Here is a 15,768-nt window from a genome sequence, read left to right as displayed (position 1 = left end):
CTTCCTTCAACAAACTGTTAAGATGACAATGGCGGGACAGTGGTCTAAACTAATGGATCATCAAATATGAGTATTTAAATAAAAACAAGATATTCTAATGCGTTTACAAATTTCCACCATAATGGAATTGGTTACTTTATTAATCTTAATAGCAATGCAATAGCACATTAAATGACAAATCTTATTTATGACTCTTACAAAGTCCATGGAAGTTTAACTTTGAATTAGCGTATGTAAATCCGGTACCAGTGCATTGGCATCAGAAATAAAACAATTCAACGTAAGAGTATGCCATGGGAATATCAGAAAACATTATACACAGACTGCACACTTTTTTTTTTTTTTTAGCACACCACATGCTTTTATTAGGGTGTTAATAAGAAGACACGTTTGAACTAAAAGTAAGGACAGTTGCATCTTTCTTTCAAAATCTAATCCACACAAACAAAATAATGTTACCAGTTTAATTTTTTTTTTAAATGTAATCACTTTTATTGAAAACCACATTGTTATAAGCACATACATTTTTTAGTTTTGATGGCTCGCTGAAAGTCAATGCATCCTATCGATATAAGAGACAAGATGTTTGGTGTTAGAGACCATAAAAGTGCTGACAGGTAAAGTACATTCAGTTATTTCAACACTGTGACAGTGTTGAGGCTTCCGTAAGAGTAAAGGTAATTTGGTTAAAAAATGTATAAAACAATGCATTTCAAGAATGCTTAAAGAAACAATATAGGTAGGTATAAAGAAACATGCCAAACCAGACTTGTAATCACACAAATATCACACCAAACTGCGCAACTGGAAAGCATACAAAACTAAGGGCCAATATTACAACACAGAGACAAAACCTGACAGACTACACAAAGCCATTGATTTATAAGCAGTTAAAAGTTTTGATTTAAACCCTTGCATAATTGGAGTTATGAGCACTCCTACATTCAAACCACACATTTTAAAGCTATCACTCCAAGGGTACTGGATATTCCTGCATGGGAAAGCCAATATGAGAGGGTTAAATAACACAAGAGTAACCAAGGTGACAGTACAGGGGGCAAGGTACAGGTGCCATGAAAACTTACTAAACAACATCTCAACTCAGAAAAATCCCTGTAATTTACATATTTGTAATTTTCACATTTGTAATATTGACTATTTCTTGTCATGACGTAACTGAAAAAATACTTGTTTTTGTAATGCATATAGCCTCGACTAGGAGAGCTTTGATCTATGTAGCCAACCAAATACAATAATCTTGTATCAAATCAGGAAGGCGATATTCAATAGTAACTCATCCAATCATTAAGATATTTTCAACCAAATATTCACCAAGTTGTTCACACTATAACTCAAGTTCATGCTGCTTCTTCAGAGTTTGTGACTGTTAGCACCCTTTCTCAGGTATGCACTAGAGCAATATTTCTGACAATAAAATTGTTCATTTGCCTGCTGGTCATTCCACAAAATCACATAGCAACAAACAACAAACACAACTGGTGGTTAAGGACAATAATCCTTATTTTGGGAAGTAAATGCCATTAGTGTCATGAAAATATATATACTTATGTTAATAATACACATTAGGTTAAAACAGATTTTCATGAATATGCTCACCAAGGAAATGTCACTGTTCTGCAAGTATGTTTTTAGAAGAAGCACATCAGTGTGTCATAATTGAATGCAAAGATTCAAATTCAATAAATTCAATACCCAAAACATGTGAACTCTACCTTTCTAAAAGGACATATGCACAAACAGTGCATTTCTTTTGATTATCTGTGAGTATATATATATGATGCATGTGTGTACACTTGTAAACAAAACATAATGCATAAGATGCCCAGTAATACAAGAAGACTAATTTGTTGTGATGTTGGCTGCTGAAAGTGAATGCATTAGCTGTGCTTCATATTATACTTTCCATAGAGCCAAAACATAGTATCACAACGCATATGACTCTTTGCATGAACAACAACATGTATATCCAGGACCCTGTAGCATATGAATTGGTCTTTAAAGATCAGTGCTATGCCAGTATACGGAGAACCCTGATAAGACTGTCACAGTACATTCTTATAATAGCAGCAAATCATGCCAAAATAGATCCATTAGACTTATTTCTAAATTATTATAGAAAGACAAGGAGGACAATTATCTTAAATTCCAGATCTGTACATGCAAATTATACATGTTACACAGCCTTCCTACACTGGGAATCAGACCCAATCATTTAAAATGAGCCTATACTGCCTTTGAGAACACCTTCATATGTAGAACATCCTAATTAACCAAAGTTAAATGTAACACTGTAACAGAGCACAGATAATATTTAATGATTTATAAGTGCTACACTCACCCTAAATATAGGGCCAATTAGCAACTCATTTCTTATGCTGAATCACAGATCTCATTCACAGAAAAGGGTATACTCCATGACTGAACCACTGGAGAAGTGCTTTCAATCAATATAAAATTGTTTTAGCAAGAGATGAGATCATATGCAAAAATTATACATTCATCAAGTTAAAGAGTGAGAAGACATTTATAATGCATTTGATTTTATGGTAAACCATAAAAATGTGCTTTAGCATTAGAGACAAGACAACCAAAAACTAGAACACATCAATTGTTACACAGATATAATATAAACAAAGAAAATAAGTGTAACGTTTAACCAAATATGGTCCATGTTATGTTTGCAAATTAAGCTTGGGAGCTAGAGGGTCTGTCGGTTTTTGTTCTCATCTTGAATGCAACAACCACTTTAGACCCAAGAAACCACACAAGGTGAGTTAACTGTGTAATCGACTGCTTTAATTGATTGATTAAGCACTGATTACCAACAAAAACCAGCAGACTTTGTGGCTCTCCAAGACCTGGGTTAGCCACCTCTGTTCTAATCCTATCTTTGCAGAAGGGGCCAGTATCATATTGAAAAAAAACATATCACACCACAAAATCCACACTATATTTACATGTTCTTTTGGACCATATGTTCCATTTAAAAATTACTCTATTAACAGAAAAACTCTACTGGATGAAAATGGCACACTTCCATAATTATCAGGAGTTTGGTGTGCTTCAGCTTTCATTTTAATTGTATCTAGTGCAGTTATATGAGTATGCCTTGATTTCAAAAGTCATTCAGACTAGCCATTTTACCAACATTGCTGCAAAGGGCGACAGCAGAAAAACATTTGAAAGTGTGGTGCTCTGCCCTTTTCAAAGTGCAAAAATCAGTCTTCATTTACCACATTTTAACTAACCATTCCCAGCTATTCAACACAATCACACATTTTTCACAGGAAAAAGCTCAGCTACTGTACATATGAAACGAACAGACACAGGAGGCCAAGACACTAAGACTATACTGGCAGAAAAAATGTATCCATTAAACAACACTTCCTCAACTTTGAAAACAATATGCATTCCTACATGTTTGGATTGAACACTGGGTAACTCCATTTCAAACAAACCTATTCACACACTTTGATCTCAGATGTAACTAATAAAACTGTGAACATGACAATAAACCACCACTGCCATTTTCAAGCTTTAGACGCAGACTGTATATCTCAAATTCAACTTAGAATCTCAATCTTGAGTGTCAGATTTGTTCAAATGAATAATTCAGGTATAGAGGAAAAACATATTGAAAATGTGGAAATGGGGGTAGTTCTAAACTCTGAAATGCTTGCAACATGATGTGAATATATACCTATTTAAAAAATTAAAATTCTTTACTAATTGGAACCATATCAGTTTTTTTTCTTTTTTAAGAAGAGGGGACAGTCCACCCACCTAATTTTTCACTTGACACAGATGGGGGGAAACCAAACAGAAAGAGCTGGGGGATTTGTATTTGGTTTGAGAGTCAGCTGCCCTAGTATGGACAGCACCATGCCATAATGGAAGTGTTGCTCCAGCTGGAACAACACTTCCATTATGGCCTTATTTCTTAAACAATTTAAAATATATACATTTTTAGCTATAAGTTACTGACAAATAATTGGGTAATTGGAACCTAATTAGAATATCGATTCATTATTTTCAATTTTAACTTTCAAAACTATACAACTCCTTTTCATTGACCTACCAACTCTTTTGCAAACTGGTTTTGTTCTCACTTTTCTTTAGTTTATATCATGCACAGGTGTATTTTTCACACCATATTCTTTAGCAATAGTGCTAAGACATATCTATTTATCAAGGTTTTTACAGTAGCTTTTTAAATAATTGGAAATTAAATTCATTTTTTGTATATGTGATAATGAGAAGCATGATAAGGCTTAACTGTGCAAGCCAATACTGGTTTCATACTCACATTGTTGACCGGTCAGTCTGTACTTCTGAGATTCGAAACTGAGGTTCTACTGTATGTGCAACAAAACTGAATTGAATCTGAGACCAAAGAGCGTAATCTTGGATTCACATTATTTCCCAAGAAATGTCACTCTGCAACACACTTACAACATTCTCCAAGTAGAACTCTGCTTACTGTCAAATGACTGCATTTGGGGTCTCATAATACTTTAATAAAGCAACTCTTTACTCTTTAAATCTTAGGAGCAATGAACTCCTTTCAAATACTGAAAATTTCTGTGAATGAGGGCAGGCACTTTTAGCTCTTAATATGTCGTTTCTTTGAGGAAAGGCCACTCAAGACACACATTTTAGAACATTTAAATGAATCAAATGTTTATGAAACACATTTTCAGCTATTTCTGACTTACCTTTGTGCTTCAAAAACAACAGGTCTTTGCCACAAAGATATTGCACCAAATTCAGCACAAAATTATTCCCAGCTGGATCCCATCAATAAGAAAGAATGTTAAAAGTAAATAATAGAAATTGAAAATAATAAAACATTGGTCTCATGGCCCAGTAATTAGTTATTACAGGTATGCAATTGCCATTGCAATGCAAAAATGCTCAGAGAAAATATTGATTTAAGGTATTACCGTACTCAGAATGCATAATTATTTCAATAACAACATTGCTCCATGTTCATATTGTTTCAGGGCATTTTCTACAGTACAATCATATGAAATGGTAGTTCAAGTCTAATTTCAATAATGCCACGAGCAGCTCATTGGTCCTTATCATTTTTCAGTGAGGAGTTACCGTTGGGTTGTGGTTTGTGGAAGTATGATTGGTGTACATGCAATTCCTGCAAAGGACTCTGGGAAATGCAGATCTCGCTCCCATTCGTCAGTTTCTGTATTGTACACCTGCACAATACTGGTGACATTGTTGAGGTGCCAGTTATAACCCCCGACAATGTAGATCTTTTTATCCAACAGGCAGCATCCAGCCTCGGATTGCCCTGCTCGCATGGGGCTGACAGTCGTCCACTGGTCTGCCTCTGGAATGTAATATTCCACCGCCAAAACGTCAAAGCAGCGATCCACGTGGTCCATGCGACCTCCGAGGGCGTAAATTCGGCCACAGGCACTGATCATGGCGTGCAGCACTCTGGGCTCATTCATGGGGGACTTGAACTCCCACTGGTCAGCAGCGGGGTCATAGCAGTGCAGGGTTTTCTTATCCTCCACTGAGACTCCGTAGCCCCCGGAAATGTACAGCTTGTCTCCGCAGGTGGTGCCGGCGTGTCCCCAGATCCTGCGCTTGAGCGAGTCCACGTAACTCCACTCATTTTTCCTGGGGCAGTAACGCTCTACGGACGACAGGCTGCCGGAGCGATTGCGCCCCCCAGTGGCGTACAGCTGCCCCTGCAGCACATTGAGCTGGAACTGGATGCGGCTCTCCTGCATGGGCTGGATGCGCAGCCACTGGCTCAAGTGCGGGTCGTAGCGGAAGCAGATGTCTACCGCGCCTTCACCGCTGCGGTACTGCAGGTGCTGGCCGCCCACCACGTACACAAAGTTGTCCAGCACCGAGACGCAGGCGTGGCTGCAGCCCATCTCCATCTCCGTCAGCTCCTTGAACTGGCGTGCCGCGGCGTCGGGGAGGTAGTACACCTTGCTGCTGACAGTGCGGTCGTTGTCAGTGTAGGGCGTTCCGCCGAAGGTGATGAGCGACACTACGTCCGATCGGATGGCGGTCCGCGGAGACTGCATCTCGTGCTGACGGAACGGGAGGATCTGGAAGTTGAAAGCCTCCAGCAGGAACTGCCTGCACAGCACATCTTCGACCATGATGTCCACCGTCTGCACGCTGTCCACCAGCTCGGAGGAGCGCATGAGCGGGAAGCGCACGTGGCACAGCACCTCGTTAGCCCCCGCCCGCCGGGCCTCGTCGTGCTGCAGCCAGCGGATGGCCGCATGGAACAGGTCGATCTCGCTGCAGTTCTTCAGCTTGTTGCTCTGCAGGAAGAAGACGAGTCGCTCCACGGGGATGTGCAGGAAGTCGTCTTCCTCCGCTATCTGCAGGAAATGGCGGAAGGTGAAGGCGTCCACCGACTCCTTGAGGGAGGACAGGTTGAAGGTGGTGGCCATCTGGCCGATGTTCAGACAGGTCTCCACGCTCATAGCCGACTTGAGGAACTCCTCGCAGAGCTCCACCACGGGGACCATCTGCAGAAAGACGGCAGCCCCCAGCACATCCTGGATGCAGTCCAGGTCCAGAGTCACCTCAGCGCTATAGGCAAAGTCAATAATGTGCTTCAGCCCACGGGCTGACAAGCCCTTGAGCTCAATGGTGTCCTGGCTGGCTTCTCGCATACCCCCTGTGAACATGGCTCTGCAAGGCAAGATCAGGAGCAAGTCAGCACGGCCCGTTACTCCAAGAACAGGATTACACCATTCACAAACACAGCATTCTTAATATAGCATTTAAATACTATATTAAATGACCCAAAGAGGTGCATATACCTACTTGCACAGGTAGGGGTAATTTTTGAATGCTCATCCCCACAAATGAACAAACTACCACACAACACGGTAATCTTTCTGCATATCAAATGTATTATTGGACAGCCACTGAGGACAGCATTATTAACTTTATATCATGTTGATAATATTAAACATTGCTAACAATAATGAAAACATGTCAAGATCCATACATTTTACATACACCATATACCCCCCAGTACTGGTCAACTTTTTTCTCAAAAAGAACAAATTTCCACATTTCTTAATATTACGAACACAATTAAAGTTGTCCAGAATCACTTGATAATAGCTAAGAAATCTGGTGATGTTACAAATCTCTGACTGTGACAAAATTAATTGAATCCTACTCATCATTCAGAAACAACTAGATAGTCAGTAGCTTAAGAGTAGTTCTGACCTAAAAAACAAAACATACTCAGCTACATCTATCAAAAAAGGTAAAATTATGTGGTACACTCCATTATTCAGCCCATATACATTACAGGAATGTTAGCTTATACAGCAAGCTATAACAATGCATGTATCCCAAATGCACATACATTAGAATGAGTGGTCAATGAAGCAGTAAAGGAAGATGAGCAAAAGGCCAAGTTCTGTAAGCTCCTGTAAGGTCAAAAAATAAATTAATGTGTATTACTGTGCAGCTGCTAATTAACATTAAATATTTTATTCTATTTAACTTCACAAAATGTAGATTTATGTGTAAGGTTTACATGTGCATTTTTCCCACTAGGTCATAAGGACCTGATCGAATTGTATATTGTATATGTTCAAAGCCAGCATTGCTGCCAGCCCATAACAACTGGAGGGCCAAAGGATGGCATCATTGACTGATTTCTCAAGCAAAATATTCCAGGTTACATAAGTATTACCCTTCTCAAAAGAAATATGGGAATTTGCAGCTGCTGCCAGGCATGTTAAATATAAAAGGTTTTCCTTCATAAATTAACATAAATGTAGTCAATGTAATGCAGCATATAGAGCCTGTAAGTTGGTACTAAACTGAATGGAAAAAATAAAAAAAACCTCATGAAGTTCAGCTGAATAAGTTCAAGAAGAGCTGCTGTGAGGGTCAGCTAATACAAGATAAATTAGTCAACCGAAGTGGCAGCAAAATTAAATGTACCACTTATTGCACAATAATGTGTGAAAGCCTTCCTGTTAGCTCCTTAAGCAACTGCTTTAACAGTGGTTCAAGGTTAACCATTTAAAGTAATGCTTAGAAAGTGAAACATAGGTAATCAGTATAGACTGTATAGACAACATTTTGAACATACACTTCACAGGAATGTAAGCATTATACATATGCCACAAACAGTGACACCTCATTCCTGCATGACTTAAGCCTCACCCAAAAATCTGGTGCTCTGTGGTATCACTTTCACTCTCTTATCTATTGGCCTGTCACGCCCCCATCCTTCCCCCAAGCGCTACTCCTCCTTTCCCAAATCTCTTCCTTCGCCCGTATTGCCCCATGGTCCTCACTCCTCTCCCCGACTTCCCACCTCACCTGAAGTAGTCGCTGCAGGAGGCCAGCACGGCCTTGTGGACCTGAAAGCGCTCTTCGTTGATGGCCAGGACCACGTCAAGCAGCTGGCCCTGGGCCCGCAGGACGGACAGCCCCTGCAGAAGAGTGGCGCTGTGGCTGGGGGCTGAAAACGTGCAGCGTAGGGTGCTATTCTTGTTAGCCATGCTGCAAGAGAAGCCCCCCCCCCCACCACCTCAGAGCATCAGATCATCGGCACTGCCGTGTTTCCACACTGCTCTCGGCTTCTCCTCTGCACAATATCCTTGCAGCCTCTCCTTTTCAGATCAATTGTCTCCATCTACCATATTCTCGCTCCGCTCTGTTCTCTCTCCATTTCCCAGCAGATCCATCAACACCCTCCTCCCTACTCTCCGTCCCCTTTAATTATTCATCTGTTTCATGGCAAAAGATACCCTCTTTGTATTCAGTGTGTGCAACCTTTCCCGAAGATGTGGGATCTACCATTTACAGGGTCTACAATTTATCTGTGTTTCTGCAGTAGTCTTCTCAGTATAGAACAATCCTTAACTGACTATAGTGACAATGATATACAATGTAAAGGCACAAAACTTCAGAGATTAAACATTCTCAAAGGGCTATAAATATTATTGTGAGGATTAAGACAGTGCATTATGCGAGGCTTCCTGTGTATTAGGCTACTTTTAATTGTCAGATGAAACATTTAGGCTTTTCCATCAAGTCGTTTTGACATTTGTTTGACTGTAAGCCTATAGGATGAAAATTGTTCTAGAGCATAACAAAATGTGTGCTATCAGGTTTTATGTACATTGACAATCTACCTGGCTGATGTTTCTGCAGAAAAAGAAAGGCATATCTAAAAGAAACCTAATTTTGATATCCACTAGTATCACTGTAAACCATTTCATATACAAAGAAATACTGATTATCAAGTTTAGCCAATAAAAACTGTAGGCAACCTTGAGATGTTTGTAGGACTGCAGCAGAGTCTATTTCAAGTAGGCTATTTGGTTTGCATATCTACCTAATCAGCGTTTAATCATCCACACTTTTAAGTTAAAAGGCAGTTTGCCAAATACATTTAGTTTGCCATCTCATAGTTATACATTACAAGACTTTATTGTGTTGCTAGGGTCACCTTGAATCAAGACCTTGTTCAAAGAATACATTTGTAGTTCATATATTACAGTATTGAGCCAATTCCTGGAACCTTTTTTTGTTTGAAGGACCACAATGGTCTATTGAAGCAATGGCAAAACCCGATCTGTGACCTTGTCAATTGTCCCACAACTACAAAGGCATGTTATTATTCATTCAAATAAATGAATTGCTTTCTATACTGCCTGATGTATAGAGGTGGGTGTATGGAACAACTGTATTACGAGTCACACAGACATTGTGGCTGCAATGTTAATGTACTTCCCACGTTGTAACACCTGAATCTCTGACCGCAAGGTATAGGCTAATACAGGCTAGAGCAGAGGCAGGATGGAAATTATTGAAAATGCATGGCTGGCTTTCCATTATGATTTTATTATCAAGTATATCATTAGCATTTAAAGCCGTCGTTTGAACAAGTTCGTGCACAGGTGAAGGTGGGTAAGTGTTTTACGTTTGTTAGAAAGTTTTCCAAGTTACAATGGCGTGGCCACAATTTCTTACAGGCTAGCCCATAGCAATGCCAAATTCAAAATGATGTTATTTTAAATTCATGACTGAATATGCATGGTGCGGAAATTGTTAGTCTATACAATAAATAAGCTACGGCATCATATACGAGTCCCTGAGACAACGATGCACTTGGTAAATATTTCATCACTATTACCGCTATTCCAACGTGATGCACTACCGTATGTGCTAGCTTGTTGCTAGCTAGCAGACTGCATCCTATGTTAGCTCCATGACAATACGTGGCAATAATTGGCTTACCGCGTTCCAAACAACCATTTTGAATAAAACGCAATATCTCACACTAGTAGTTGTTGTGCATATCCAAATTAAAATACAATTTGTTTCACAGAAGGCCCAGTCAATAGTGTTTTTTTTCATATTATGCAATAAGGCCATGTGTCCCCGTCATTTCCTGCTTAACTCACCCGTTATGCCATCCCTGTAAGCAGAACGAAACTTCCAGTTTCTTTCCCCCTAGCTTACCATATCTTGCATACAGCGCATAGAGTTAGACATATATTCAAACTCAATGTTTAATTGGTAGTATAATTACTATTTTTAAATCCCCTTGTTGGAATTCTTTGTTTTCTTCCAAATGTTCTATCCTCACCTGTTCTGTGGACGGTCCGAGTCCAACCCCCCACCACCGGACTCCGCCATCTTCGCAGTCAGTGAAGAATGCAGCTGATAGACAATGTGAATGGATCATCTCAAGGATTTAACTGTCGACCTTTTACTACAAATATTGGGTATTTCCATGGAGGCAAGGCTTTGCTTAAGAGGTTTCCTGTCAATGGCAAGTTTAGATTATAAGAATGGTTGAGTGAAGCAGCGGGACAAATTGATGTCAGCCTATAAATGTCGCTGCGGTGCAGCACAAAATACGTCTGATACGCTGGTTCAAACGGATTGTAAAGTAGGCTAATGACGGAATCAGCCTTCTTTGAAAATAGCAACAACATAAGCCTGTAGAAGAGTAATAATAATAATAATAATAATAGCCGTTTTAAACGCCAATTATAATAGCAAGCATTCAGAATGTTTTATCACTCTCCATTAGAATTTTCAATTCCCCCCAGTTTTAAATAGAACAGGCCTTCTTGCTCCTGTATTATATTTAATAAGACCACTGTTTGGACTCTCCATGTCCTCCCACCTTATATGTGAATTGCAGAAAAGTTGACATTAAGGTAAGGGGAAATGTTTTTTTCCCTCCTAATACTAAGCAGAGGAGATGCAGTTTACCATAATAAGAGATGTTCACAAAAACATACAAAATGTAAAAGAAAAATATTTTAACTTGCATGGTATTATAAAACATATTACAAATGGAATTGCAACATTACACATCACATACTTGCATAAAAATAAAGTTGTCTCAGCTGGTTGTCTTTAACTTCCCGCATATGACACATTACCAATACTTTGAAATAACACATAAGGGGAATTTTATTTGCCATTTCCTTCCTTGCAGATATTTATTTAGATTTATGGAAGTTGTTCATGGCCAAGCACCATTTTTCATACTATTAAAACTGCAATATTCATTTGCAAAACAAGCAAAAGTTTTACATTGGTATAGTTCCGCTATTTCAAAATGCACATTACAACACACTTGCATAGAAAGAGGAACCCAAAGGAGACATTGCATTTTTGCCTCTGGGTCCATGTACACAGATCATACCAGCTCCACAGGTTTCTTTTACAAAGAATCAACAAGATAATAAAGTTTTGGCTTTGGGTTCATCTTGCAGCAGGTAGGCTTATCTTTATGTATCATACATAACTATTAAATAATCAAATGTTTCATTTTCAGACAGATAATATTATGTTGCTTTGATATTTAACCCTGGATTTCAGTTGTACTGTTTGTCATCACCAATGAATGTGTTATTTATTTATTTTTTTTAATTTGATAAACTATTTAAAGGCGTTTACAAATGATGTACATATTTACAGGTTATGGAACCAAACTGTACAAAAGAACCTGTTACAGTCCCCCCCACCAATGAAAGTGTCCTTGGACTAGCTGTGGGTCTTCCTCTAGCCTTGATAACAGTGGCAGTGGTGATCGCAGTGCTCTGTACCCGGCGATTTAGATCTGCAAATATTTCCCAGCCTCCAGAATTAAAGAGCCCAGAGGAGTCTGTTCATAATGCTGACAATCCACGATATATTGCTTCAGTTCTGACACGTCCACCAACTCATCAAGACCCAGTTTATGAGAACTTTCAAAGCAGAGGTCCAGTTCTGGCACAAAACAGACAAAGTAACGCCACAAGCACCAGTACACACAGGTATGTATATTTGCAGTTTGTTGTGTTAAAATAGCTGAATAAGATAAGTATCCATGCCAAACACTGCAATCAAATATTTTATTTGACTGCGCAATTTTGAATTTACCATTCTTGTGTAATTTCCTGCTCATACACCCATTTCTTACTCATATGATTTCTTTCTTTTTAACTGATGTTAACTGTGTATGTAGTCTTCTGGCGCAGCATTGTATAAGTTGATACATGTGAATGTATTATGTGAAAAATGACTAAATTAAAAATTACTTTGAGGATGCAGATACATTTATGAATGAAAATATTTGAATATTAGATCATAAAAGTAAGTTTTTCATTTTTTCAGAGGAGATTCTCAGGCTGAAGATCTCTATCTGCAGTGTGATCCTCAAGAAGATGCCATTTACAACAATGATCCTTCTTTCTTTAAGTGCTCCAGACAGCCTGATGATGACGATGAGTACATCATGCCAGACATGTCATAGGGTTTCATTCACTGAACGTTTGGTGGTACATGCATCTGAAGTAAGGTTCTGTGAATGGCATGTACAAGACAAATGTTGGTTGTTGCTGTTCCCTACTGTAAAGAAAATGTGGTGAAGGACTTTGATGTGGCACTAGGTTTTAGGGCCATATGGTAACAACTATATTTGTAGTTTTGAAATCAGGGAATGAAACTTTGTTGCTTAGACGTTGGTTTCTTCAGTTTCAGGTTTGTAGCATTTCAATATTTCCGGTTAGTGAAAGTTTAAGTCTTTAATTTCTGGGGCTACCAGTGGGTGGATTGCAGGTTACTTGACCATCCTTGGTGTATCTGTAAGCACTATAACTGAATATGGCAGTCATAGGTTTATTAGAATGAAACTTGTACAGGGATTAGCTTTCTTATATGGAAAAAATGGTTTCAGGACTGTGAGTTGCCAAGGATGGCAACATGTATGGACTCTACCAAGTGCCTTTTTTGCTTCCACTGTGCCAAAATGTTTGATATTTAACCGCTTAAAAAGAAATTCCATTAATTAAACAAACTCACACTAAAGCTATATTCCAGAGATGGTGTTATATTTTTTCACAAGATAAGCCTTGCTCTAGATCTGCTGACACTCTTATTTTGGCTTCTCATTTCCCAGTAAATTGTTGAGGACTTCCTCACATCTGATCATGGGTTACTTCACATTTGATCCATCATGTCAAAATTTCACACAGTGCCTTGCAGCTCTGTTTCTTTCATGAATAAATGCACAGAGAGGATGCAATTTATGGAAACTTGTCTCTTGCTGTACTATATGTGCAACAGGAAAGAATTACGACTTCATGCCAAGTTGCTAAACAATCAAAATATTTTTGTTCTTAAAGTTGTAAATTGGAAATGTATTTGTGAAAGTAGAGCCGTTGCTTTTATTTCAGTGCAGTGTCTTTTCATACACAGCACATTAGAATTAGAAAAAGAAGTGAGACTTGGTTAAAATACTGTACCTTCCTCTGAGGAATTTCAGCTCATTTAGAAAAATATAGGCTTTCTCATGCTCATTGAGAAAGGGCAGAATGTTCCAGAAGTTTATTCTTACTCTAGAGCACATCACCCAAAACATTGATCAGGAGTGTAAACTTATAAATCCCAGCCAGAAGACATCTGTACACTCTTTTCACAGAGAAACCCCCAGTGTTTTTGGTAGGGTCAGGCAAGTAACTGTACTAGTAGGTGATTGTGAGAAAATATTACATGGAATTAAAAACAATAGCATCAGTTTTATTTTTTCAGTTATTTTGGTTTTATCGCTGACCAAGTTCATATTTAAAAAACAGCTACCATGGATCTGCATCTGAGGAAGGCATCAGTGTATAACTTTCAAAAACAGTTCTCACTGGATTGTTTATCTAATCTGTACGGCCCCTGAAAAGATACTGGTGACCGTGAGCAAGACACGTCCCACATGGTTCTGCATAACAGTGAGTTTTCACTCCACTCACTAATGTCTATCAGCTTCTGAGACACCTTCATGCATTTGATATTAGAAATCAGTTGGAGTTTTGGATTTAAATAAATTGTACCTTCATATTGTTCTCAATATGATCATTATTTACAGCTCAATTATGATTGAATTATTTGGCAGGGGCCCTAGGTTTGTGGAGAATGTCTTTATACCTTTTTTGTTCATTACAAACGGAATCTGAAGTAAGAATGTTGATGACTAATCACAAGAATTTCTTCACAAATATGTCCTGGATATTAAATTCATCTGAGATAATGTAATCCTTAAAGATACATGGAGACATTCTGTGTAGGTGAATCATCTAGCTTGCATAGAAAACAGCTGCTGCTGCTTCTGTTGCTGTTTATTATTTTTTTCCTATTTACTGGACAGTGCTCTTTGTATGTCCATGTAATATTAAGAAAACATTTTCATGGGTATGTGGCCAGAACATTCTGAGAGAGGTTCTCATTACATTTTGCCTGTGCTGTTTACAGCTGAATGAGATCATTCTGGGGTGACACACACGAGTGGTATGCCTTGAGGAAGAATAACTAATAATTAATAATAATTATAATTAAAATGTTAATTCAATGTTGCACCTTGGATTGCTTGACTTAAATTTGGTATTAAATTCAACAAGGACACTGATATTTATTTAGCAAAGAATGGTAAATAATGACTTAGATGTCTTTGTCATCAGTTTAAAGCTACTGATAATTACAGACAAATGGACATTGGAATTGTAGGGTTTCTGCCCTTCCAGTGAACGTTTTTGCGGTGAAAAGTGAGGGAAAAGTTGATGAAATGGTGTCTAGGTGTTCAGGTGAGAGAATGGCTACATTTGGTTGAAAAGTGAAAGTTTCTAGCCGACTACGACGCGGCCCATATCTCAGTAAAACCTGAGCTATATTGGGGTTAACCTAACATCTCCTAAACTTGATTTCCACCCCTCTAGAAAATCTCTGGGTTATTGTAATGTACTTAGTGCTAAATGCAGTTCAGAGAGCATACATTGCCATGGTACACTGACGATAAATGTGTCAGTATATTAAAATTTATGTTAAAATGATTGTTTTTTTAAGCTAAAAAAGGGTTTAAAGGCAGTGCATTCAAATTAAACCACCCTGTTAAATAGTTTCTGCATTGTATAAAAAGTTAATTATACAGTGTTTCTTAAGTTAAAGTAAGACTGTTCTATTGTTAAAGTTTAGAAATAATGGCAGTAATCTAGAAAGTAGTACAAAAAAACAATTATGGCCCAACAGTGACATGCTTTATGTACAACAAATTTCACATTACTGGAAAAGTACTTTTTGTCTATTCCTTAAAGCAGTTTCACAATAAACAGCACAATGTCCATTTTTGGACATCTGTCACACCAGCTTCTGCTAAAATGGCAGTTCATTACCAATGGGGTAACCCCCATGTCTCACTATGCAAATCTAGCTGTATGTAATGAGCACTAC

At 38.5% G+C, this 15,768-nt stretch overlaps 1 protein-coding gene and 1 long non-coding RNA gene across 4 annotated transcripts; one reads left to right on the top strand and one right to left on the bottom strand.

Moving 5' to 3' along the window:
- Positions 1-450: 450 nt before the first annotated feature.
- Positions 451-11,185, bottom strand: klhl26 (kelch-like family member 26). 3 transcript variants are annotated; one of them, XM_035413740.1, is made up of 3 exons: positions 10,646-11,185; positions 8,368-8,550; positions 451-6,705 (listed from the first exon to the last, which is right to left on the bottom strand). In XM_035413740.1, the coding sequence occupies exons 1-3, from the start codon at positions 10,693-10,695 to the stop codon at positions 5,124-5,126; spliced, it is 1,815 nt and encodes a 604-aa protein (XP_035269631.1). In that variant the 5' UTR covers positions 10,696-11,185; the 3' UTR covers positions 451-5,123. The 3 variants fall into 3 exon arrangements, with proteins under 3 accessions (XP_035269631.1, XP_035269633.1, XP_035269632.1); XM_035413742.1 differs by having other exon boundaries at positions 8,368-8,509; XM_035413741.1 differs by having other exon boundaries at positions 8,368-8,480.
- Positions 11,186-11,301: 116 nt separating this feature from the next.
- Positions 11,302-13,582, top strand: LOC118225404. The gene is made up of 3 exons (XR_004764822.1): positions 11,302-11,792; positions 11,995-12,332; positions 12,673-13,582. It is a non-coding gene; the product is annotated as an uncharacterized LOC118225404 (long non-coding RNA).
- The last annotated feature ends 2,186 nt before the right edge of the window (positions 13,583-15,768 follow it).

Source organism: Anguilla anguilla, chromosome 4 (assembly GCF_013347855.1).
Source record: "Anguilla anguilla isolate fAngAng1 chromosome 4, fAngAng1.pri, whole genome shotgun sequence".
Lineage (NCBI taxonomy): Eukaryota > Metazoa > Chordata > Actinopteri > Anguilliformes > Anguillidae > Anguilla > Anguilla anguilla.
Note: the sequence above shows the minus strand (reverse complement) of the source record. Positions and strands in the feature narration are given on the sequence as shown.